The 25,215-nt window shown below is 36.3% G+C and overlaps 1 protein-coding gene across 33 annotated transcripts in view; it reads left to right on the plus strand.

Annotated features, from left to right (window-relative positions):
- The window catches only part of RBFOX2 (RNA binding fox-1 homolog 2), a 359,885-nt gene that overhangs the window by 316,773 nt on the left and 17,897 nt on the right, over positions 1 to 25,215 (plus strand). For 18 of the 33 annotated variants that reach the window (XM_009217191.2, XM_017945278.2, XM_017945280.2 and 15 more), the window contains 6 exons: positions 3,229 to 3,282; positions 13,404 to 13,496; positions 16,263 to 16,323; positions 20,364 to 20,417; positions 20,539 to 20,631; positions 21,772 to 21,916. In XM_009217191.2, the coding sequence (XP_009215455.2) occupies positions 3,229 to 3,282; positions 13,404 to 13,496; positions 16,263 to 16,323; positions 20,364 to 20,417; positions 20,539 to 20,631; positions 21,772 to 21,916 (500 nt within the window). Of the gene's footprint in view, positions 1 to 3,228; positions 3,283 to 13,403; positions 13,497 to 16,262; positions 16,324 to 20,363; positions 20,418 to 20,538; positions 20,632 to 21,771; positions 21,917 to 22,427; positions 22,533 to 25,215 lie in introns of those variants that run through there. The other 15 variants (XM_009217197.3, XM_009217192.2, XM_017945279.2 and 12 more) reach the window with 2 other exon arrangements.

A 25,215-nucleotide genomic window follows, 5' to 3' on the forward strand; every position in this document is an offset into this window, starting at 1 on the left:
TCAGTACTGCCTTCCTCTCCTCTTATCTGCCTCAACTGCAAGACCAAAGAAACTAGATTCAGGGATGCATTATTGCCACTCTCTACTTAGCTTTGTAATGTCTAAAAAGATTCACGATGTTAGAGAATACAGGTTTAGAGGTGGCTCATTAAAGTGGAAAGAGTATAGATTTTGGAGTCAAAGAGTCTGGGTTCAGATTCTATTCGCGTGTGAACTTTGGGATTCATGTAACCTTTTTGAATTTAAATATCATATTTGTAAACATAGAGATAGTAATCTCTGCCTTTCAGAGTGTTATAAATTAAATGAAATAATATTTGTGAAAACAGTACCTCAGTATTTTGCTTTTATAATACTTCGTTGCTCATACCCCACAGTGTCAAAACCAATATCTAAAATCATTGTAGAGGATTGGTTTACTACCTCTGATGTATTCTTTCAACTGTTTATTTCCTCCTGAATCACCATCATGAAAAAAGTTAATTGCAAAGATTTAAGTTGTTGGGAAGTGAATGGCTGCTAAGGATCTTAATTTTTTCTGAGCCTGTGTGTTTTTGCTTTTTGAATTTGACCAAACTCTTAACCCAGAGATAATCAATAGGTTTTGTTTTGTTTTGTTTTGTTTTTCTAATTCCACTAGGAAAGCTGCCTGGTACTTTATTAGAAAAGCAAATGCTCTTCTTTGAGTCTTTGTGCCCACTTCATGGTGACAAGACACTGGGGCAACATTCTGTCATTTTTAGCTGACTACCTGGATATATTTTCCACACTAAAGAGAAGGCCAGAGTTGATGTTCTTGAAGTATTTGAAGAGCTTTACACAGAAAGTGGTAACCAGATATTTTCCATTTCTTCAGAGAAGAGAACAACAGAAAATAAAGGGCAGCATAAAGGACTTGGGTTATGCAGAAGAAACTTCTCGGGAGCCTGAGTTATTAGGCTCTCTACTGAATTATCAGAACTTATATAAAATCGTAGTCTCTGGAGGTCTGTGAGAATGGAATACATTCTCATCTGCCAGAGGTTTGTTTTCTCTTGAGTCAGAAAAATAGCATCCATTGCAGATCTGCCTGGGCCAGTCAGTGATTTCTTGAAATGTATTATGCCCTTCTCATAAGGCATAAAGTGCAAAAGAAATAGCTTTTTCCTTACCAGAGATACCTAGTTGCTTTATTTTCTTCCATATTGTGACTCTCTATTACTTAGAAGAACAGTAGCCGTGGTAAAGAGCAGGCATTCCACGCTCCATTTCATTAGCTTCATAAACTTGACGAATAGCTTCTTTTAGCCTCATTCTCCTTAACCATAAAAGGAATGTGATCCTTACTCCAGAAGGATATTATAAGAATGCATTAGAAAATATAAAACAAAACAAACTCCAAAGCACCATGCAAATCTTAGTTTTATAGGATAAGCATAAGTGCCCTCCCATGTAAAATAAGACATTTTCCTTTTTCCATGGTTTTTCTATTAAACCAAACCAAGATGTCTTACTGTAGAAAACTTGGGTTATTAATACAAGTTTTTTGATAAAGATAGTAATGATTGAATCCAGTGGAACGGCATGATTTCTGTTTTGCTCTTTCCCTTTTTCAGTTTTTTTCACATTTCCCAAAGTCTGCTTTGAAACCCAAGTGAAGTAGATAATCAGGTATGACTCCAATACTCAGAGGGAAATATGAGCCAAAAAGATATCTGGAAATTTTCTGCATGTACCTTCAATTCATTTCATCCAAGCATTGATTAAAACAGTTTTGTCTCTTTTTATATACTTTCCCCCTAAATAATGATTGTGTTTTGTGTAACCCTCTAGTCGGCTATTTAGCTACATAACAATAGAGTTTAGGCTTTGTGTCTTTAGTTTTTGCTTGCTTTTCTGAATGTTAAAATGTTTAAAGAATTACTAAAGAGAGGTGTTATTTAAAATATTCTTGATGTTTGTTGTAGAAATATTAAGGTGGTGAATAGCATGTGGCCTATAGAAGTGGTAACACATATATATATTGACTTAGATAGTTGTTCATAATCTATTGCTAAGTTAAAAAAATAAAAGCAATATATGCTTTGGGAGGCTGAGGCGGGCGGATCACATGAAGTCAGGAGTTCGAGACCAGGCTGGTCAACATGGTGAAAGCCCCTCTCTACTAAAAATACAAAAATTAGCTGGGCGTGGTGGCGGGCACTCATAATCCCAGCTACTCAGGAGGCTGAGGCAGGAGAATAGCTTGAACCCAGGAGGCACAGGTTACAGTGAGCCAAGATCGTGCCACTGGACTCCAGCCTGGGTGACAGTTCAAGACTCTTTTTTTTTTTTTTAAATAAACAAAAAAGCAAATTATAGAATGTATCTGATGTCTATGGTTACTTATCTCTACATGCCTGAGGGAAAGCCTGGAATGCTATGTACTAAAGCCTTACGATGATAGGATTGCATATGATTTTTATTTTTATTTTTTTGTGATGGAGTTTCGCTCTTGTTGCCCAAGCTGGAGTGCAATGGCGCGATCTCGGCGCACTGCAACCTCCGCCTCCCAGGTTCAAGCGATTCTCCTGCCTCAGCCTCCTGAGTAGCTGGGATTACAGGCACGCGCCACCACACCTGGCTAATTTTGTATTTTTAGTAGAGACGGGGTTTCTCCATGTTGGTCAGGCTGGTCTCGAACTCCTCACCTCAGTTGATCCGCCTGCCTCGGCCTCCCAAGGTGCTGGGATTACAGGCGTGAGCCACCGTGCCCGGCCGCAGATGATCTTTATTTTCTGTTTTCCCTTTTCCTTTTGTTTATGTTTTCTGCTTTTCATATAGTGAATATACTTTGTATTAAAAAAAGGAGGGAAATAGCCTTCTATAGTATATTATTCTACTTACTAGGATTTGCTTTTCAAATCTGAGACTGTTTTAAAAAATAAAGAGATGTAGTTAGGAACATTCCAAGTTCTTGTCCCCATACAACATCTAATGGGCTAACACTGTGAATAACTTTCGACAACAGCTTCCCACAGAGATGTGGATAAATTGCCTGAGTGAGTGAACTGAGAAAGGAGAAACTGTCAGCTCAGCAATGAGGAAAAATCAGAAACTGCTATTGGAACTTACTAACAAATACAAACATAGAAGTTAAATAAGGAGTTTACAGAAGAAGAAAAATAAACTATTCCCATTTTAGAAGAGAACAAAATATGTGGATAAAAACCTGACCATAAGTAAATGTTTTTATTTTTATCTCTGCAGCAGTTTGGCAAAATCCTAGATGTAGAAATAATCTTTAATGAACGTGGCTCTAAGGTAAGCTCCATTTCAGTGTCAAGTGTGCTTGATTTCTTTTTGAGTTTTGTGTTCTTTTAAATAGCAAGTATTCAGAAAACATAAACTGTTTTCAAGCCTGCATAAAAGTATCCTAAGTCCCCGTCTCTACTAAAAATACAGAAGAATTAGCCGGGCGTGGTAGCGGGCGCCTGTAGTCCCAGCTACTCTGGAGGCTGAGGCAGGAGAATGGCGTGAGCCCGGGAGGCGGAGCTTGCAGTGAGCTGAGATGGCGCCACTGCACTACAGCCTGGGCAACACAGCGAGACTCCGTCTCAAAAAAAAAACACAAAAACTAAAAGTATCCTAAGTATCTACCTTAAGGTAGATTATCTCTAAAAATAAGCTACCACATGGCCAAACTTTATTCTGATACTTATACAGGGGTGGAGGGCTGATAAAGTAAGAAGCAGAGAAGGTTGAGGGAAGAGTGGGGCATAAAGAACACAGGATGTAGGAGATGACAGTGCTTTATGAGCCTTAAATTTGGCCTCAGCTTTCTCCGTTTAAAGAAAGAGCACAAAGACTTAAAAAAAGTGAAATTCTATGAGAATTCTATTCTGAATTCTATCAGAACAATTCAGCCAAAATCCAACTTCAAAACAACATACTTAGAACAAGTTTAATGCTTTGATTATTCAGTTAACTTGCAGTCTCTTTTGAAAATTGTGATAACACTTAAACAGAGTGAGAAATAACTGAGGAATTTAGTATGAACTGATTTCCTCCTTTAAGTTGTACCCACATAGGCAATCCTCAGAATGTAGAGTCACCTAAATCACAAGTACAGTGAGTTAGATTTTTTTGCATAAGAATGAAAGTATGTGTGTACTTTTATGTGTGTATTTTCCTCTAAATGTGTTCTATATAAGAACTGAAGTTTTTAATTAAAATTTATTTCCCCTATTAGGCTGGGCGGGGTGGCTCACGCCTGTAATCCCAGCACTTTGGGAGGCCGAGGCGGGCGGATCACCTGAGGTCAAGAGTTCAAGACTGGCCAACATGGTGAAACTCCGTCTCTACTTAAAATACAAAAATTAGCCGGGCACGGTGGCACACGCCTGTAATCCCAGCTACTCGGGAGACTGAGGCAGGAGAATCACTTGAACCCAGGAGGCAGAGGTTACAGTGAACCGAGATTGTGCCACTGCACTCCAGCCTGGGCGACAGAGCAAGACTATCTCAAAATAAATAAATAAATAAAATTATTTCCCCTATTTACTATTTTAAATTCCCAATCTATATGATTTAGAATTTCCACGCATTAAAAGAAACAGCAATGTTTTTAGGAACAAGGGAATGGCGAAGTCTTAGTGGTGTTATGAAAAAAAAAGTGTTTGATGAACTGAATTTTTGGACATGTTACTTGAGAGTTTTCTCACTGCTTATTAAATGAAATACATCCTACTGGAACCATCAGCCATAGCCAAGCCTATAAATATTTACCTTGCTGTTGCTGCTTTGATTTGTTGGGTTAGAGCAATTTTTTACTTAATTTTCATTTGGTCATCACTGAACTTTGAAAATAGCTTTTGGTTATGGTTAAATCTCTTAAACATGTAATTTGAGGGAAAGCTAAATAAAGCCAATAAATGAGCTAATATTTACCTCTCCAATTTCATACTCCAAATTCACCATACTTTGGGAATTGATAACAGAGTTTATATACCTCCTGCCCCCATCTGTACACATAAAAATGTATGTGCTGTTCTAATGCTACTTATTATTGCCTTCCTTTGTAGAATGTATCAACACTAAAAGTATTTAATTCTGACTATAATAATTATTTGTTAATTATTAAAGAGGTAATTATACTCTAAGCTTCCAGTTTTCAGTTAAAACAAAAATGATTAATATGCCTATACAGAACTTTCTCCAGCACTTGGTAAGTATTTTTTAAAGTGAAGTCTATTTAGACTGCAACCAGTAAACTATTTATGCTTGTAATTTTTCTCACAATGGATTTCTGTTCCTTTGTTGCATTGTTTGTGTTTATTTTGTGTGATATTTTTTAGCTACAAGGTGGGAAAATGACAGTGGTTTAGAGATAAGAAGCACATGAGTGTAAATAAATATATGGAGATTATTGGCCACTCTGTAAACTATCTGAAGTAGTAGTTTTAAATATTTTTACTTGTGAGTGTATGTACTTAAAATATTCTTAACTAGAGTCTAACAACTAGAAGGCCAATGTAGCTTCATCAGGCATTGAGGACTTGTTCCTTACCAAGAAAATAATTTGTTTGAATTATTGTGAAGCAAAGGAAATTGATCTTTCTTGAGGCTTCTTTCATTGACTTTAAGAATTTGCCTGCTATCAATTTCTTTTTCTTTTTCTTTTTTTTTGAGGTAGAGTCTCACTCTGTTGCCCAGGCTAGAGTTGCAGTGGCACAGTCTTGACTCACTGCAACCTCCACCTCCTGGGTTCAAGCGATTCTTGTGCCTCAGCCTCCAGAGTAGCTGGGATAACAGGCACGCACTACCACCCCTAGCTAATTTTTGATATTTTTAGTACAGACAGGGTTTCACCATGTTGGCCAGGCTGGTCTCAAACTCCTGGTCTCAAGTGATCTGCCTGCCTTGGCCTCCCACAGTACTGGGATTACAGGTGTGAGCCACCGCATCCTGGCCCCACTTTGTTTAACATTTACCTCATCCAGTTACTTCTCCTGTGTAATTTTCATTTGAAAGTAATGACATGAGCTTTCTTTTGGGAAATCTAAAAGCATAGGCTGCTTCTGTCAGCTTGATGCTGTATCCTCACTGCCCCATTTTTCTTTGGGCTGCTAAAGGGTTCACAGACTCTGTACTGATTGGTAAATGTTTTAAAAACAAAGCACAGAATTCAGAATTGCCCTGAATCTGCCTTCAAGGACTGATAAAAACCTTGTTTTTGTCCTTCAGAGCTTTCTTAACTGCTACCTGAAGTTCTTTGCTGGAATGGGTGCCCTTGGAACTGTTCTGAGGCTCCTAATAGAGATTTACTTTGGAATCAAACCCATGGATGCCTCCTCTGGGATCCACCTAAGATAAATTAATGAGCAGTTTTTGTTTTGTGAATTAAGTTTAGTGTCCTATTCCTTTTATATGTTTGAGGTTGACTGTAAAATTACAGAATATTTTGAAAATAACCAGAGAAAAGGAGGCTTTATATAGTCCTGTTGTGTAGTGAAGAGCTCCTCTAACTTTTAAACAGAGTGCTTTTCTGTACAGAAATTAGCTTTATTGAATTTTTTTAGAGCAGTAATGGAAAAACTCGTCACAAAATAACTCTAAGATAGCAATACTTACATGTAAAACCGTGTTTAATCAAGTTGTTCCAAAACAAAAAGCAACTCCTTCCCGTATCTTATTTTGTATAATAAGACTATCACCCAGGGTTTTAGAATATACCCATTTGAAAACATGAGTAGACGGTGTTCCACTGCCATGATCACAGCCTCCTTGTCTGCCAGTATTCTTCTTTTTCCAGCTTGCCTTTAGAGTAGAATTACTCTATAGTAGTTTTTTCTTTGTTGTTGACTAGTTTTTTCCTTTTTTCCTTCTTTTACCTTCATATTCTAGATTTGGTTTACTTAGATTATGGAATGAATATATATCATATTTGTGCACACACATGCATACATATATGTTTAAATTATTTCATGTGAATTTTAGTGTTTTTACTCCCTAATCCTTTGTAAAAACATAGAAGCAGCCATCCTGGCTAACACAGTGAAACCCTGTCTCTACTAAAAATACAAAACAAAACAAAAAATTAACCGGGCGTGGTGGTGGGCTCCTGTGGTCCCAGCTACTCAGGAGGCTGAGGCAGGAGAATGGCATAAACCTGGGAGGTGGAGCTTGCAGTGAGCCGAGATGGCATCACTGCACTCCAGCCTGGGTGACAAAGTGAGACCCAATCTCAAAAAATAAAATAAATAAACAAACAAACATAGAATCACCTGTATCTAAGTTTCTTTGATTAACTGAAACAGAGATAGACTAGCCTTGGAAAATGTACTATTAAGATATAGGATGGAAAATTGTACTCCTGCCAAAAAATTAACCAATTTATTATAAATAGAACTTAGAAAATTATTATATGAGTTTATGTAGCTTTATTAATTCTCCAAGTTTCACCAGTAATGAAAGATTATTAACACAAATAATAAGATCATGCCTAGTTAGAGTGACCGTATGTCCTGGCTTATCCAGGATAGCCCCGGTTTAAACCTATTATCTTCGCATAATTATTAATAAATGACCCCTTTCTCCCTCAAAGTGTCCCAGTTTGAATGATAAACTATTGTTTACTCTCCGTATATATCCTTTAGGTAGCATCTTAAAAAAGCAGTCTTTCAAAAGGAAAACATGATGCTTAATGAAAAGTATAAAGAAAAAGATACATAGTTTATTGAAGAGGAATGTTCACTACTGATATTCTCATGTATCCTTCTAGTCTTATTTTCTCATATAGAACCTTAAAACATAACCCAAAATGGTCACCTAGTTCAACCCCCTGTATTCTTGACCTTGCATTCTCTGCTAGAAATTTTTAGTGATTAAGAACTTGTTTTTTTCAAAAGTTATTCCATTGTGGATCAGACTTTCTACCATCTTATTCACCATCATCCAACCACAGAACAATTTTTGGTGATAATTATCAAACTTATTAAATAAAGAAATACACAGATTGTAACATTTACGTTTTCTATAAATTTTTGCCAGAATATTTTGGTATATCATCTCTTGCATGGATATGTATTAAGATATTGAACGTGTTGAAACTGTTCAGCTCTTCAGATAGTGCTTATTATTAAGTCCACTAAATAACTACAAATATTATACAGCCCAGAAGTAATTACTGAGATTTCTAGCAATTTTTTTTTCTTTTTTCTAAAATCAATAGATACTAGATGTACATATTTTCAGGGTATATGTGATAATCCGATACATTCATATAATCAAATCAGAGTAATTGGGATAGCTATCACCTTAAATATTTATCTTTTCTTTACACTAGGAGCATAGCAAATATTTGCTTAACATGTTCTCATTACTTTTCTCAGGTGGATTTCTGGAATAATGGGGATCTAGGTTTAGGTTGGGCTTAAGTTTAGGCTGTAGTTAGGGGAGATAAGACGCCTATTCCCATTCCTTAAACACAAGTAATTTGCTATAATGTTTTTCCTATTATCATGGCTTTTAATTTCATGCAAAGGGAAATTAATTATTTCTTTCAAAGTATTATCAAAATACTTTTTTGGAAGTCACAGTAAGTAGGCCGTTGTGACTTTCAGTAGAACTTGATAGGTAATGTTGGAGTGAAATGGCTTTTTTTATTATATTTGAAACTGAATTAACTGTGCATGTGTTTCTGAAGGGCTTAATTTTTTGTTTTTGTTTTTGTTTTCTTTTGTTACCATTATGGGCTTTAGTTTTATATTTTTTTTATTTTTTTTTTAATTTCTGTGTTCTGGCCATACCCAGGAGATCCGTCTGCTTTTGATTTCTCCCTTAAAAGTTACATGGTAAATTTTCTTTCTCATTCTTCTGAGATCGAAAAATTCAAAAATTATACAAATTTTAATAATATTTTTACAATGTTCATTCTATTGCTTGTTATTTATTGCAGTCTGAGGCCAGACTAAAAAGGTGACAGTTACTTGGCTCCTGTGTGTCCTCGATGATGTCAAGGCAGGCTGTGAAATTGTTGTCACACTTTGTAGAAGTTTTAACTACAACCATACACCTAATAAATATACCATTCTTCAATTTCCAGAAGTCAGCTGGTAAATCACTCATGTAACACTGGTGTGTTTAAATGTTTAATTTAGAAGGACTTTGAGGACTGCGAACTTAGAGGAGTATAAAGTGTAGAGACCTGCATTGCCCAGCACAGTGGTCACATTTAGCACTTGAAATTTGGAGAGTTTAAACTGAGGTGTGCCTATAAGGGTAAAATGGACACCATTTCAGAATTAGCACGAAAAAAGAATGCTAAGCATCTCACTAATAATGTTTTAATATTGATATCATATTGAAGTGTTAATAATATGTGTATATATTGGGTTAAATAAAATACATTGTTAAAATTAATCTCACCTGTTTCTACTTTTTAAATGTGATTATTAGAAAATTTTAAATTATATATGTGGTTTGTATTATATTTCTCTGTAGTGCTAGTGTAGACAGACATGTCAAAATCATTTTTTAATTAAAAAATAAAGTTTACTTTTTTAAAATCTGGTTTTATTAATAGGAGTTTAGATAACAAAAATTCTCCATCTGTTTACGTAGCTGAAATATTTCCTCTTGTTCAGAATTTGAGATTAAATCTATTTGTTATAGATTATGTAATCTATTTGTTATATATATTATACCTGTGTAGACTGGTTCAGTGTTTGATAGGTTGTATGATCATTTAGAAGCTGTTCTACGATCATTTGGAAGTTGTTCTAAGGAAAATATTTAGATTTAGACATAATTTTACTAACTTTTTTTTTCCAAAGCAAGAGATCAGAATGACCAACTTAATTCGGTTTCTAAGAGCAAAGTGACAAAACATGAGTTCATGTAAGCAGGCTTTTCTACTGATGACTTTTAAACCTGGATAATCTGTGAACATCTTTAGCACAGTTTCTGGCACCTTTTCTAAAATGCTAAATTTTATTGAAGAAATAGTGTGTTCTAAAAATGTTTTAAGATCTGAGTTCATGTTATTGAAACTAAATTGTGAGTGTGATAGATGTGATAGATAAGGAAGCATGTTTGGGTTGATGGAAAATCACCTGTTTAAAGTTTAAACATGAGAGAAAAGTATTTAAGAACAGAACTTCAAAAAATTCTACTAATACCTCTCACCTTCCTAATCATGGACTTTAATTCTAAGAGATATGTATTAATTCCCTATGACTTCTGAACAGATTACCACAAATTGTGTGGCTTAAAACCACACATTTATTATCTTACAGCCCTGGAGGTCAGAAGTCCAAAATGGGTCTCACAAGGCTAAAATCAGTGTGTTGGGTTCTTGAGGAGGCTCTAAGGGATCATCTGTTTTCTCACCTTTTCTAACTTCTAGAGGCTGCCCACATTTCTTGGACTATAGCTCCCTTCTGTCTTCAGAGCCAGCAATGGCCAGTCAAGTCTTTCTCAGGCTGCTTTACTCTGATTCGGACTCTCCTGTGTCCGCTTTTCACTTACAAGCACAGTACAGTGGCCACATTGGGCCACTGTATTATATTGGGCCCAACCGGATAATCCAGGATAATCTCTCTATCTCAAGATCATTAACTTAATCGCATCTGCAAAATCCCTTTTGCCGTGTAAGGTAACATATTCACTGGCTCTGGGGATTAGGATGTGGACAACTTTAGGAAGCCATTATTTGCCCTATTGCAAGGTCTGTTTATCTTCAAAGCAAATAAAGAAATCCTCTTACCTTTATGTTTCATACTAAGGAGTCCCAGCGCATCAACAAGGCCTTCTTCCTCCTATCACCCCAGGGAAAAGATGCTTATAAAGATTGCTTTATTTTTATATTTTTGGCATCTTGATTCGCATTTCCTTTGGTGTATAAGCATCTTTCTTTATAAAACACTTTTAAAACATTTGAAAGTGAAATTTTGTTCCAGAATGTTAAAGTCATTATTGAGAAAATCTTATCCAAGCAGACATTAATGTTAAACTTTGTCATTTGCTGACTGTAAAATTTCAGTGCTCATCATACCACCTTCCATTCTTTTGGATGCAGTTATCACTAATGTTCTTTCAACACATTTCAGAAAAGAAGGTTATGGAAGATATTTAGCAATTAGATTTGAAAAAAATATAAGGCTTTTAGGACTAATATCATTTAGTAAATAGAATACTGAACTGAGATTTGAAAAGGCTTAGAATTTTCTCACCATTAGCTGTATATCCTTGTGTATTTAATCTTAGTTTGACTCAGTTTCTTTACCTTCAACATGAAACCAACATGTCTATTCTTTTTACTTCATGGTTATATTTAAGAAGACAAACTAGTACATATATTTGTATGTGGGTGTGTAGATATAGTCATAATGCTAATATCAAAAACCTAGGTCTTAGTTTTCATATAACTTAATAGTAATCCAACTATTAATTTACAATGTATTAATTTAACCTAAGTCATAAAATATATGACTGTGAGGACCAGTTGAAATACAGCCAAAATTCTTCTAAAGTGTGATATTAAAATTCATCACTCTCTGTGACCTTTCTTTAAAAGTTTGACTTTCCTGTTGGAGGACTCACCAGGATTAGAGAACTGGCAGCTTGTCTTCAGCAGGTGCTAGTGTAGATGACAAATGGTGTAACTAATTATTAATGTGCGCCCTTTTATACCTTGTGGTGTCAAAGTGGCTATAAATGTTGATATCAACATTTCATTTATGAAAATATGTTCCTGTTGATATTTTCAACAAACTTATACATTCTTTAGGAGAATATTAACTGAAGTTACCAGTAGTAATTCTTTCCAAGCAACATACGTTTTAAAATCTCCATCAGCTTAGCGTTGCACTTTCAAGGGTATTTGTGATGTCCAAATTGTGGGTAGAGATCATCCATTGGAATTCTCCAAAACGCCACCCACCCACATAATCACTTAGAATGCTGAGTTACCGGATCCTTCAAAACAATGGAGTTGCTTTTATAAAATCTTATTGAGCAACGTGCTTTGTTTACCGTGTCAGTTAAGAACATGGTTTATATAGAGAGAAGTATGCTCATGTTATTAAGCAGCTAGGCAGAACTTCAATTAAAATTAAAGGGTTCTGGGTTATCCCATAATGGAATGTTCAAAAAATGCTAGCAGGACAATGAAGTTATTGGCAAATGAAGACTTTGCAGAAAATCCTAAGACTTTACCACTTTGCAGATATAAGCAGCGTGGAAATTGTTTGTAAAATTACAGCTGCAGAGTAGAACAATAAGAACAGAGCAACTAGAATGAAGTGAATATGATGTTTTAGGAAAGTCTTATAAGTATATAGTAAACGCTCCTAGTGTTAAAATTGGTAGTACGTGAACGTCGGAGTGAAGGTAGTCAACTCCCTGGTGTCCTGGTTTGTCTACTTGATGAGTTAAAGCTCCACTCCATTTTTGTAGTATCTTGCAAGGAACAAATAAATTAATCCTAACTTATTGTACCAGCTGCACTGCTGTTTTCCGATATCCTTTTTCTGCTGAATAGTGAACAGCTGATGTCACTAATGTAGATCTCGTTCCCATTGCCTGTTGACTGTTCCTTTTTTCTCTATATATAGAAAGTTACTACTACCTTTAATAGCAGATATAAAAATCAGTAAGTGAGTAATTTAGGCGAATTTGGGTTAGCAGTTTTCTGAAATTCAATTGAACATATTTTTACTCTGAGTGTCAATCTGGTCATTTAAAATGGGCATTGAAGAAAAGTTATAATTGACCACTGCTTAGCGATATTTTTATTTGCTTAGAAGAGCATGAATGCTTTCCTCTTCCACACCCAGTACATACAAAATTATACAACAACTATGTCCTAAATTATCCTGTTCCCAAAGGAATAGTAGTGATATAAGCAGCCGGCAATGTGGGGCTAAAATGATTAGACCTACTTTAAAAAAAATCTCATTGTGCAACGTTGAACCTGAATGTCAGATTTCATGTAGCAGTTACTGGGAAATAATGGATTTGGGATGTCAGAGAGTCAATTTAATTAAGTCTTTTTTGGTATTACATAAAGGGGCATGTATATTAAATTAATAACATGAATTGAGAGAGAAAGGTAGAACGTTAAAAAATCTTCAGATTCTTGGTTGAATAGTTTGACCCAAGTAACTCTGTACCTTAATTTTGGTCTGGCCTCATATGCTTTATGTTTTATTTTATTGTGACATTGCTGTTAATTATTATTATTATTACAGTTCTTTATTCTTTTATTGGATTTAATTTCCCTTCACAAATATGCATGGACCAAAAATGTGACTTTGGGAGACTATTGCTGAGTTGTTGCTGATGTCAGTTTCATACTATGATATTTTTTCTCTATTTACCAAGAGATCAGTATTTCATTATAACGATGTGCATGTTTTCCCCCCTTCTCCCGCTGCATGCAGGGATTCGGGTTCGTAACTTTCGAGAATAGTGCTGATGCAGACAGGGCCAGGGAGAAATTACACGGCACCGTGGTAGAGGGCCGTAAAATCGAGGTGCATGTCTTTAATAATTCAATTTCTGGTTTTATATTTTTTTTTCTGTTTTTTCGTATTGCCTCACTTATTTCACATTTGGAACCCTGTCTTGTGTGTGCGTGTGCACATGTATGTGTGTTTGTATCTCTGTCTTCACCTTCTTGCACTAAAATGTATAAAAGTAACACTTCTATCTGCCTCCCTCCTCATTTATTGGTTGTTTGGGGGTTTTAATTTTGACTTTTTGTGTGTGCGTGTGTGTGTGTGTTTTTCATTTATGTTTTTCCTTCAAAATGTTCATCCTTCTGCTCTCTTGATTTTTTTCCTTTGCTTCAGTTTGCAGTACTCTGAATTCCTATGATCAGGCCTAAGCAAAACTAATGTTAAATTGTCTAAAAACTATCCAGTTTATAACACTGTGTTCTATAATGAATCAAGGGGCCAGCCAATATCCTCTCTCTTGGGAGGCCAGTTCGCCTCTTTGTGCACATGATAAGCACGGAATAGAAGATTCTAGAGATTGTGGGGAGGGAGGAAATAATCCAAAACTCATGTAGTTTTTGAATATATCTAATATCAAGAATTTTGATATCTAAATTTTTATGGATAAAATTCTTAAACAGAGGGTTTGATGGCTGGCTGGCGAATGTACTGTGATGATGACTAAGTCTGCCACCTGGTATTCACCAGCCCTTTTTGATAACACATCGAAGGTTAACTGGCTCCTTTCCCCTTTCCCAATTTTTTAAAGTATTAAATGTAAAAGCCACCATTTTGAGTAAGATGTCTGCATATTTTGCTTTTTTTCCCCTCCTTTCCAATGGTTTAGCATTTAGGGCCCTTCACTTGACTCACTCTTTCCATGGTAACTATACACAATGCTGGCGATGGTGCCCGTTGGCGGTAAGTGAAAAAAGCACTAGAGAAGAAGCTTTTAAAAATGTAATTACAAAACAATTAAATAAGAAAGAAAAAGTCCATCTGCCATCTCACATTAACACTACAAAATGTGATTTGACTTGTTGTTCCTCTTCCTTTTCCTTTCCCCCTTTTATTTTCAATGCTGTTGAGTAATGCCGCCTGGATTTTGGATGTACATATTGTTTTGTAGCAGTCTGAGCTGTTTGATTACTGACTTCATGGTGATTTTTTTCCCCTTGCACATCTTACTCAGAGTTACTGAACTCCAGTTTGGCTGGTTTTATTAATGCACTTCCTGCCCCTACATCCTTCCCTACTTTTCCTGTTTCCCAAATCCCCGTTTGTAGCTCTGATTGTTCTTTCTTTGCCCGTTACACCCTTCCTGACTTTCTCTTTTCTTTTTCCCTACCTTATTCTCTTTTTCCAAATCCTTGCTCCTGTCCTTTTCCCTATTCTTCCTTTCCCATCCCTTCAGTTACACGCAGCTGTTGGTCTCTTTTGCTGACTGGTGGTTTCTGATTGGTTCTGGCCATTTTTCCTTTTAAGTGCTTGGTTGCTTTCTGCTCCAGCAGCTGGTTTCAGCTCTTGCTCCATTCTAATCCTTGTCTGTGAGAACCTTGCTTTTCACTTTCTCCCCTCTTTCCAAAATTTATTGTTTTTTCTTTCTTTTATTTGTGTGTGTGTGTTTTTTAACTGCATGCTCTCAGTCTCATCATTGTTGTATCCCATTCTTTCTTTTTAAATGTGAAATGTTTATATTATTTGGTGGATGAAACTAGAGTAAATGGAGTTTCAGGCTCTTTCCTCATGTAGGGGAAGTATCACTGTACAAATCTCAAAAGACATAGGAAGTTTTTTTAGTTCTAATTCTACCTAAAATTGGTCTTTTCATCACACAAATTTATTACCATACAAATTGAACACAATGTAAATTTGAAGAGGCAAAAATAAGACATTTCTATTTTATGCTTCTTTTTTCAATTGGCATGTTTTATGACCTGACAACACAGTGTAAGTCAAGTTCTATGGTGGGACTTTACCCTCCTTGCAAGAGCTTTGAGGCTGGTTCTGTCACTGGGCTGCAGTATGCTGGCATCTCAGTTCCATTCATCTTTTCTTCAGCAGCACCGTCTTTGTAGCACCTGCTTATTCTTGTACTGAGAATGCTTTAAAATACGCAGTTCTGTAATGAGGGTGGAGAGTGCCATAAAACAAAATAAATAAACACTTGATTTTCTCAATTCTTTTAAGTGCCTACTTTAAAGGCTTTTTTAAAAGTTTTGTTCCTGAGTTGATAGACCATGTAGTCTAGAAAATTCAGAATGGTCCTGAAGGCTGTCAACATGGGAATCTTAGGTTTCTGTATTTGTTTATTGACGTCAGACAGTAAAAATCTCGGACAGACGTATTTAAAATGCTGAACATTAGGACAGGTGAAATCAGATTTATTTTATCACCGTTCCATCAATCTGTTTCATAACCCATGTGGCAAGCCTCTGTTTTATTAACAAACTTCAAAGTGAATTGCTAATATAGTTGTTTCCTATTTACTTTTTTCCATGTTTTCCTTAGTGCAGAGATTTCTCTGTTTAAAAGATGTCCAAAGATTTTGCAAATGTATTGTCTTTGGAGTACTGATATTTGGAAACCAAGAAACTCATTTTACTCTTGTTATCCTCATTTAATAAGAACTTTAATTAAAACACTATATATTAATATTTTATATTGCTGTGTTAATTATTTAAGTCAATGCTCTCAGAAATTTGCATTTTAAACTAAGTACTATGTTACTGGATGTGCAACTTTATGTTCCCTAATGTGGTCCACTTCTTCCCTGCCCTTTTTTCTCCTTGTTATTTTTAGGTGAATAATGCTACAGCACGTGTAATGACCAATAAGAAGATGGTCACACCATATGCAAATGGTAAGAAATTATAAATCATCTTCGAAAGAGTGTTTATTCTTCTGTAAATATATTAAGTTTTTATAAACTTCTAAGAATCTTTATTTCAGTCTTAAGACAGTTTAATTTGCATTGAAGAGTCTCTTTACCTGGGGGAGTATTTTATGTTTACAACATCACTTTGTCATTACAATTGAGCTATGTTTTTTAGGTATTAAGGTGTTATGTTCTAAGTAAAGTTCATGTTTTACACAGTGCAAACATGCTATCTAGTTGCCTACTAACCCAAATTGGATCCCACCTGAGCACCTTCTTTTTCAGGTGCTGTAGCTCTTTGTAATATGTTAGACTTGTCCGTAATACCCCTGGATGCCCACTGACTCTCACTTCTACTTCTGACTCTCATTCATCTGAGCATAAGTGGAATAAGTTATGATTTTGGACCCATTGCTCTCCTTAAGCCTAGAGGTAACAGCCATGGGTATGGTTGTGTGTGTGCCATTTTCTATTTCATGATTACATATTATATAGTAAGGTTTATAAGTGTTTCTCATTGAGAAGGAAATTTTCTATGAATAATTTGTTACCTCAGTTACCAAATTTAATCTAGACTCATGGTCTCTGAATAAGATGGAATATAAATTTAATCTGTAACCCAGTGGTGGTTTTGCAGACTGTGTTGTGCAGAGCCAGTTTTGGGGAGAAAAAGGAAACCAAATTGATTGAATCCTAAGGTCTCAGCTGTACTGTAATCTGAGCAATTTATGGTTCTGCATAAGATTTTACTAATATCTAGAATAAAGGGGGGAGTGTCTGCTGCTTTTGTAAAAAGTTTGAACCTACTGTTAGAGTGTGGCTGTATGTGCCACTAATGTCTTAAGAAGAAACGTATTGGTATTGACTATATCCCATAAAGTCTTCAATAAATATATTTAGCCCAGCTTTTCACATAGATGATACAAATTTATCAGCATAATTTGCATTTTTCCTACTCCTTTTATCGGTATGATACCACTGCCTCCCACTTTAACTTTTATTTTCTTTTCACTGTTCTTACAAAAACAAGTCTCTACAATTTTGATAAAAACTCAAAGTAAACAAAATAGAAAGGAGAGGGAAAGAATGTCAAATTTTCTTTACTTCTGGGAGAAATACTGTGACAGAAAGAGCCTCTGACTGGAATTCAGAAAACAGACATTCTGCTTCTAGGTTTGACACCTTATTTACTCCGTGACGGTGGACCATTTTTTTAACCTGATTCTGTTTTCGTATTTATAAATTAAGACCACAGATTTTTGGCACCAGGATTTTTTTAGAAATTATTGAAACTCAACCCTCCCAGCTTATTATTAGGAAATGAGACCCAGAAAAGTATAATATTGCCCTCAGATTGCAGATGTGGTATCTGTTTTACCTTCCTCCTTGGGTTTTGTGCAGGTCAAAAGACATTTGTGAAAATACATTATAATTGTCTAAAACTAAATATATTCAGAGTATTGCTAACAGCATATCAATATACATCCATTATATTAATTTTTGTTTTTGTTTTGGGAGAGAGTCTCTCTGTCACCTAGGCTGGAGTACAGTGGTGCGATCTCAGCTCACTGCAACCTCCACTTCCTGGGTCCAAGCAATTCTCGTGCCTCAGCCTCCAGAGAAGCTGGGATTACAGGTGTCTGCCACCACACCCGGCTAATTTTTGTATTTTTAGTAGAGACGAGGTTTTGTGACGTTGGCCAGGCTGGTCTCGAACTTCTAGACTCAGGTGATCCGTCCACCTCAGCCTTCCGAAGTGCTGGGATTACAGGCTTGAGCCACGGTGCCCGCCCATTATGTGGATTTAAAGGGAATGCCCAGGAAATAGTGCCATTGGTAGGAAACAAATTTTTTTTTTTTTTCCTTTTTTTTTTGGAGACAGAGTCTGGCTCTGTCGCCCAGACTAGGGTGCAGTGGCGCTATCTCGGCTCACTGCAAACTCCACCTCCCAGGTTCACGCCATTCTCGTGCCTCGGCCTCCTGAGTAGCTGGGACTACAGGCACCCGCCACCACACCCGGGTGATTTTTTGTGTTTTTTGTAGAGATGGGGTTTCACTGTGTTAGCCAGGATGGTCTCGATCTCCTGACCTCGAGATCCTCCCGCCTCAGCCTCCCAAAGTGCTGGGATTACAGGCGTGAGCCACCGCGCCGTGCCAAAAAAAGTTCTTTTTTGAAATATTATTCTAAATTAATATTCAGGTTTAGTAGGCAAATATTATTCTAAATTAATATTCAGGTTTAGTAGGCAAATATTCTAAATTAATATTCAGGTTTAGTAGGCAAATATTATTTTAAATTAATATTCAGGTTTAGTAGGCAAGAAACCTTCTGCTATTGTGTTAAAGGTCCTAAGGAGAATGTGTTGGGTTCGTCCTAATGAATTCTCAGTCAGCATTCTCATTTAGGTTGGTTGGAATCTCTTAATTTGTGCAGAAATGTTGCACAGTATTTGTGTAATTTGATATTGCAGAATATTTGTGCTCTTACAATTCAAGTGGTATTTGCACCCAAATTTTGCCAAAATTTTATGTGGAATATTGAAGAGACTTTGCATTTTATGAGCACATAAAATGATGAATAAGAGGTTGGATTGAATCAGAGTGAATGGATTTTCACTTGAATAATGTTTTGCTTACGGTCATTTAAATCTGGTAATTTCAGTAATTCTTTTGAAAAGGCCAGTTGTGGCTGGGTGCAGTGGCTCACACCTGCAATCCCCAGCACTTTGGGAGGCCGAGGTGGGTGGATCACTTAAGGTCAGGAGTTCAAGACCAGCCTGGCCAACATGGTGAAACCCCATCTCTACTGAAAGTATAAAACTAGCCAGGCATGGTGGTGTGTGCCTGTAGTCCCAGCTACTTGGGAGGCTGAGGCATGAGAATCACTTGAACCCAGGAGGCGGAGGTTGTGGTGAGCCGAAATTGAGCCACTATACTCCAGCCTGGGCAACAAAGCAAGACTGTGTCTCAAAAAAAAAAAAAAGAAGAAGAAGAGGCCAATTCTGGCCCTTTTCTTTTCATTCGTATATTTATAGAATAATGTAGCACAATGCTAGGGTCTTAATATAAAAGAAGACAAATGAGTCAGAAAAATAATGTAGAATATTTTTGCTTGTTATATGTAAAATTCAATTAATAAAATAGAGTTTTCATGTGGAATTCTACTTTTATTCACTCTCAGTGAGCAATAATACATTATTCCTTTTTAAAATATACTTGCCATATTCTTATAAATATAAAAAAGGGAAAGAAGAAATAAAGTTGACATTAAACATAATGTTATTTGGAAACTCTTAATATTTATAAATATTTAAGGTAACATTCCACAGTATTCTGGTGTTCTTTAACTAAAAAGTCTGATTAACTTCAAGGTGATTGTTACACATTAGAGCCTCAGAAACCATGCACTGAAGTTGGGAATGTACTTTGAATTTTATGATTTCATGTCTTTCGTTTTTTAGTTGGTGAACCCTGATAAAATCCCAGTGGTAAATCCCAGTGAGAGTGGATTTCAGTTTACCTGGAATACCAGCATTGACTCAAGCATGGAGTCAAAGATCGAGGTTAAATTTGAGTTCAGCCCATGGATACTGTTATTAAAACAGCTAGAGTAATAAACAGGGTTAAGAAAGTGCATCACAGTGTGGTACAGAATGACATATAGTCGGCCTTCTTTCTTTTTTTAAATAAAGGATAGGTCATCCAGGGTAATTCTGTGAGAACACTGTACCAAACTCTAGGATTTATTTCTATTTATTTTTTCTCCTCTCATTCCCTCTCCATCTTCCTCCTCCTAACATCATGACCCCTGCCAAGCCCCCCAACCCCAACCCTTCATTATCTCTTCACTGTGTGCTAGTTCTACTATTGTTGCTCTCTCATGTAAACCCCAAGCTGGAATTCCAAAGAGAAGTTGGTAATAGGCAAAAATAGCCCCAGAGATGGCCGAAGCCAACTTGACATGCATTGATCATCCCTTTCCTCAAGTAGTCTTAAATGCTCACCCTCCTTTTTGTGTGTTTCAGGTTGGAAATTAAGCCCAGTAGTTGGAGCTGTATATGGTCCGGAGTTATATGCAGGTAGTATTTAAGTAAATGTTTCCACTTGTGCTATTTAATTGTAATAGCATCTGTTGTTTTTCAATTTGCTATTCCTTTTTAATCTTCTTGCATTTTTTAATTTTTTAAAAAATCCAATCAGCATCCAGCTTTCAAGCAGATGTGTCCCTAGGCAATGATGCAGCAGTGCCCCTGTCAGGAAGAGGGGGTATCAACACTTACATTCCTTTAATCAGTAAGTAGCCTATGTTGGCCTGGCATAGATTTTGACCATTGTGAGTGAACTGTCATGTACTGGGGTGTTTTTTTTGTTTGTTGTTTTTTTTCCTAGTATAGTACATAACTGAAATGGAAATTTCTTGAGAGGGATGTTAAATACTATCCCAGTGCCCTGTCCTGCTTTACCTGTGCTAGAATTTTCCTGACCAAATATTAAGATGGCACAAAGCAGAAATAGTTGGAAAAGGTAGAGTGGGTAAGGGCATATGAAGAATATTTTAGTCTGTACTTGATGATAAAGAAAACAAAAGAAGCAAGTATGTGTAGAGCATATTATACATTTCCTTGGCAAGTCAGCCACAGGTTCTCCAGCAGAGGATCACTTAGAAGTACCTTCAATATTATTGATTATTATCAGCTCCCTTGATCTCTCTAAAGTCATTTTGACCTGAGCCATTTTACTGCAGCAAGAGGTATAATTAAACAGGACTCAGTGGACATGGAATCAATGTCTCTGCATGCTTTCCAAAGGACAGCACACTTAAAATCGGCTCTTAGAAACTGTCTGCCTCTTTAAAGGACAGGGGAGGAGTGGTTTCCCCCACCTTACATTTGTGGATTAAAATGTTTTAAATAAAAGAATGAAATTGACTAATGAAATGTCTAAAGACTATTATGTACCTTGGAGGTTGGTACCATGTAAAAATCTCAAAAGAATGTTCTTTTGAGTAATAATTATTATGTGCACATAGTAACATTTGGAAGCAGGGTTAATAACTGACCGGTTGAAGAGTTTATGTCAATCTGATTTAGACTGCCCACAGTAATTTGCCTCTTATGATGGCAGTCATTCTCAGAGCTTCTTGACCTGTTTCTCAGCAGCTTGCATTGTAAAGCCGAAATTGAGAAGGAACAGAGAAAGCTCACTCAAGATTTGTGATGAATGAGGCATGGAATCTTTTGCTTTTGCATGTGGGGTCTCTCTTTCCATTTCTTCCCCACTGAGAGACCCAGGGTAGAAGGTTTATTGAATGCATGCCACCTTTTCAAAAAACATGTGGTTTGTATCTTTTCATCTTTTCTATCATTGGTTCATAGCAAGTTGTGACTATGTACCCTCTATTGAATGCAAGTTGAAATTTCTGTCATATTTTGGGTCTCCCTTTAGTTCCTGGCTTCCCTTACCCTACTGCAGCCACCACGGCAGCCGCTTTCAGAGGAGCCCATTTGAGGGGCAGAGGGCGGACAGTATATGGTGCAGTCCGAGCGGTACCTCCAACAGCCATCCCCGCCTATCCAGGGTAAGCATTAGATTCCAAAATCAATATGTTTCTAAAATAAGCAGTTGGACCAAAAAAGAATACCATGGCCCTCTCATAACTTCTGGGATGTTGCCGTGTCACAGAGTAGACATTCAATGAATATTTGCAAATTGACAGATTAGATGACAAAAACCAAAATATACCATCATCAGAATGTAACAAACTGTCAATTCATTATATAAGTCTTCATTTTGGCCACCTTAAGCCCTCATGGTAATGGCTTAAGACAGTAGCCAGAACTGTCTTGTGTTTACTAGCAGTGTGTTGGCATGAAGTTCACTCAGCAGCGCACGAATATGGATTAACATTACTGCAGAGAACCAAAAGAGGAGCTCGAGATTGTAGTACAAGCCTGCATCTGCTGTGTTCACCCCTTATCACCACCCCGTGTTGGGGCGGAGGCTGTCACATGTGTCCTCCCCTTTGGTTTCACTGCCTGGGTGGTGAGCAGCAGAGCTAGTTACCCACAATGGATTTGCTTTCTTTGTAGGAAACGGATTAAAAGAGGTTAATTCTAAGATGAACCAAGTCCAATTGAATCAAGGGAGAAAGGGAGAAGTAGGAAGAATTAACTGCAGTTGGCTTCTGAATGATGGTAAAACGACGACTGTAGCTGAGCATCCTTCACCGTTTGATTTTTTTATGGAGGGTGTCTCATGCAGTGGAATGATTCCATAGCAACAAATAAATCCTTTGCTACTGAATGGGGAAAAGGAGTGAAGATGGCAGGTTTTGTTTTTAGGGGTTTCTCAGTGTCAGCCTAAAATGTAAATTTTTATAAAGAGTGGTCTTTCCTCAGTCAGTTGTACCAAGGACTTCCTCATCAAAAATGTGACATTTCTCTTCATCTTTTCTCTGCCAGATATGTCAATATGACAGATTTTTTTTTTGTATTCTTACGGAGGAATAGGTAGCAGCAGAGAAGCTTGTTGGCTGCTACTTAGTTAAAATATAAAGGAAAGGAGCCGCCTTTGTATGTCCTTTTCTGACAGCAAAATTGGCTTAACCTTGAGGTGTACTAATTTAGCATTCATTCATTCATTAATAGACCAAATGGACGTACCATTAGAAGTTCTCCATTCCTCAGAGTTAAAACATTTTTATTAGACAAGGTATGTTGAAGTGGGCAGGCTCCAAAAGACACTGGAAGGGAACTGCTTCAGAAATTAACTTCTGTTTGGAGTTTGTAGACATTTAAATCACATGCATTCCATCATCTCCATCTTATGCCATTACTTACTTTTATTTTAATCCTTTTTCTCTCAACTTGACCTTTGACCTTCAACCTCTGACATCTCTTTAAAGAAGTGAATATGCAATATTATTTCATCAAGAAGTATTCAAATGAAACATTAAAAGGAATCTTTTGGAAGTTTTACACGCTAGGAAAATTGTTTGTAAAATGTCTTCCATTGTAATCCAAGAGAGTTTACTGTCATGTTTGCAAAGAGAGACTACTCACCAGAAACATGGGACTTCCTTATTTTGTAACACTGCTGAATTACTTTATAAAGTGGTTGAATTTAGTCCTGTTCAATGTAGTCATTTCAGTATATTGGCCAAACTTGAGAACCCCTTCTCTACCAAGTCTGTGTCAGGTATATATTTGCTCAAAGATATTTTAATCTTTATGTCTAATCATATCAATTTCTGTTTATTACATTGAACACTGATTTCCCATGTTTTCTTTTTATTAACTAAACCACCTGTTTACATGGAAGATGGCAAGGAATAAGTCCAGTATTTCATGGGAATGGCCTAGAATTGCTTTTCAGCTTAGTAAACTAATTTCATCATTAATCATTATGTTCTAGCCTCCTTGTGGCATTTGATACGGAGAATATTGGAATTCTTCTAGAATGTAGATGAATATTCCCAATAAGTTATTTGACTTAGGGTAAAATGTATTTGTGTTTTTAATGCCAGCCCTTCTTTATAGAAGGCTTGTTTGTAAATCTTTACCTATATTCCCTTACTAAGATCTTTGAAGTTTAATTAATCACCACTTGGCCTCAGTGCTTTCCATTTTATCAGCCTTCTCATTTTGAACAAGTTGTTTTTTTCACTAAAATGCAATTGAGAGGCAGATTACTTTCTAATATCAGACTTTAACTGCAACTGGAGACTATGAAAATGAATGGGACTTAGCTAAATGAGCATTAGAGATGAGTTTGATTTGCCTATTGTGTGATACAAGGGCATAGCATATTTGGGGCATTCCAAAATGTGACCATACTATCCTGTAAATACAACCAAATGTCATTGGAAATAGAATTAAGAAACATTACACCTACCTGTAAGAAACAGGTTATTTCATATTCAAGTTAAAAATATGATTTGATGACTTTACTTGTCAGCTTGTTTATTGTAACAGAGAAGGTAGTGGTGAAAATTTCCAGCTTTTTAGTTGAATAACCAATAAGCATGTAAATTAAAACAATCTGATCTTGACTTAACAGAGATGAAGAAGAAAGTTTTATCTTTTATCTCTACTGCTATTCCATGTCTTTTGGTCCCAAAATAATGTTTTTGGGGAAGTCTGTATGCACAAAAGTACCTCAAAAGGTTGGAAATCTGTATTTAAGAATATAGTGTTGCTTAGGTTTTTTTTTTTTTTTAAGAAAAAGTCATGCATTGTCTGTTTGCTACAAATTCATTATCTAAACAGGAAAATAAACCTTCTATTCTTAACCAGCTACCTTCTCAGTTTTATTCTTTTAAATAAGACAGGGCGATCTTTGATCAAGCCCAGAACTTCAGTTATCAATTGTAGTTTTCAGAATTCCATGAATACTCTTATGGTCAAAAAAGAACCCTTAAAATCTTCCAGTTACTCCTTCCCACTCTGGATTATATTGTTACTATCTGGGATCCCCACTGCACCTTTCAATTCTTGGACCTTGGACCAATCACCTTAACCTTTAGCTCATTATCTCTGCTTGTGAAAGCAATGCATTGTGGGTATTTTTGGTTGTGTTTTTTTTTTTTAATTACATTTCTCTGTTTACTTTGGTCAGAATTGATTGACTTGTTTTTCTGAGGTGTTGCATTGGTTCTTAAAATGCTGAATAATAATACTTTGCATGCTTGTGTGATCAGCCAAATCTTATCGCATGTCTAATGTGCAGGGTAAAAAGCAGGTGATGTATGGATATCAGAAAAACATTTACGTATTATTACAATACTGAAAACAAAAAACTTAAACGTAATTTAAAAACGTACTTTGCATACAGGCCCTGCCCTAGTGGAATTCTTTGGGTTCAGTTTTTCATGTTAAA

This window comes from Papio anubis, chromosome 16 (assembly GCF_008728515.1).
Source record: "Papio anubis isolate 15944 chromosome 16, Panubis1.0, whole genome shotgun sequence".
In the NCBI taxonomy this organism is placed as follows: Eukaryota; Metazoa; Chordata; class Mammalia; order Primates; family Cercopithecidae; genus Papio; species Papio anubis.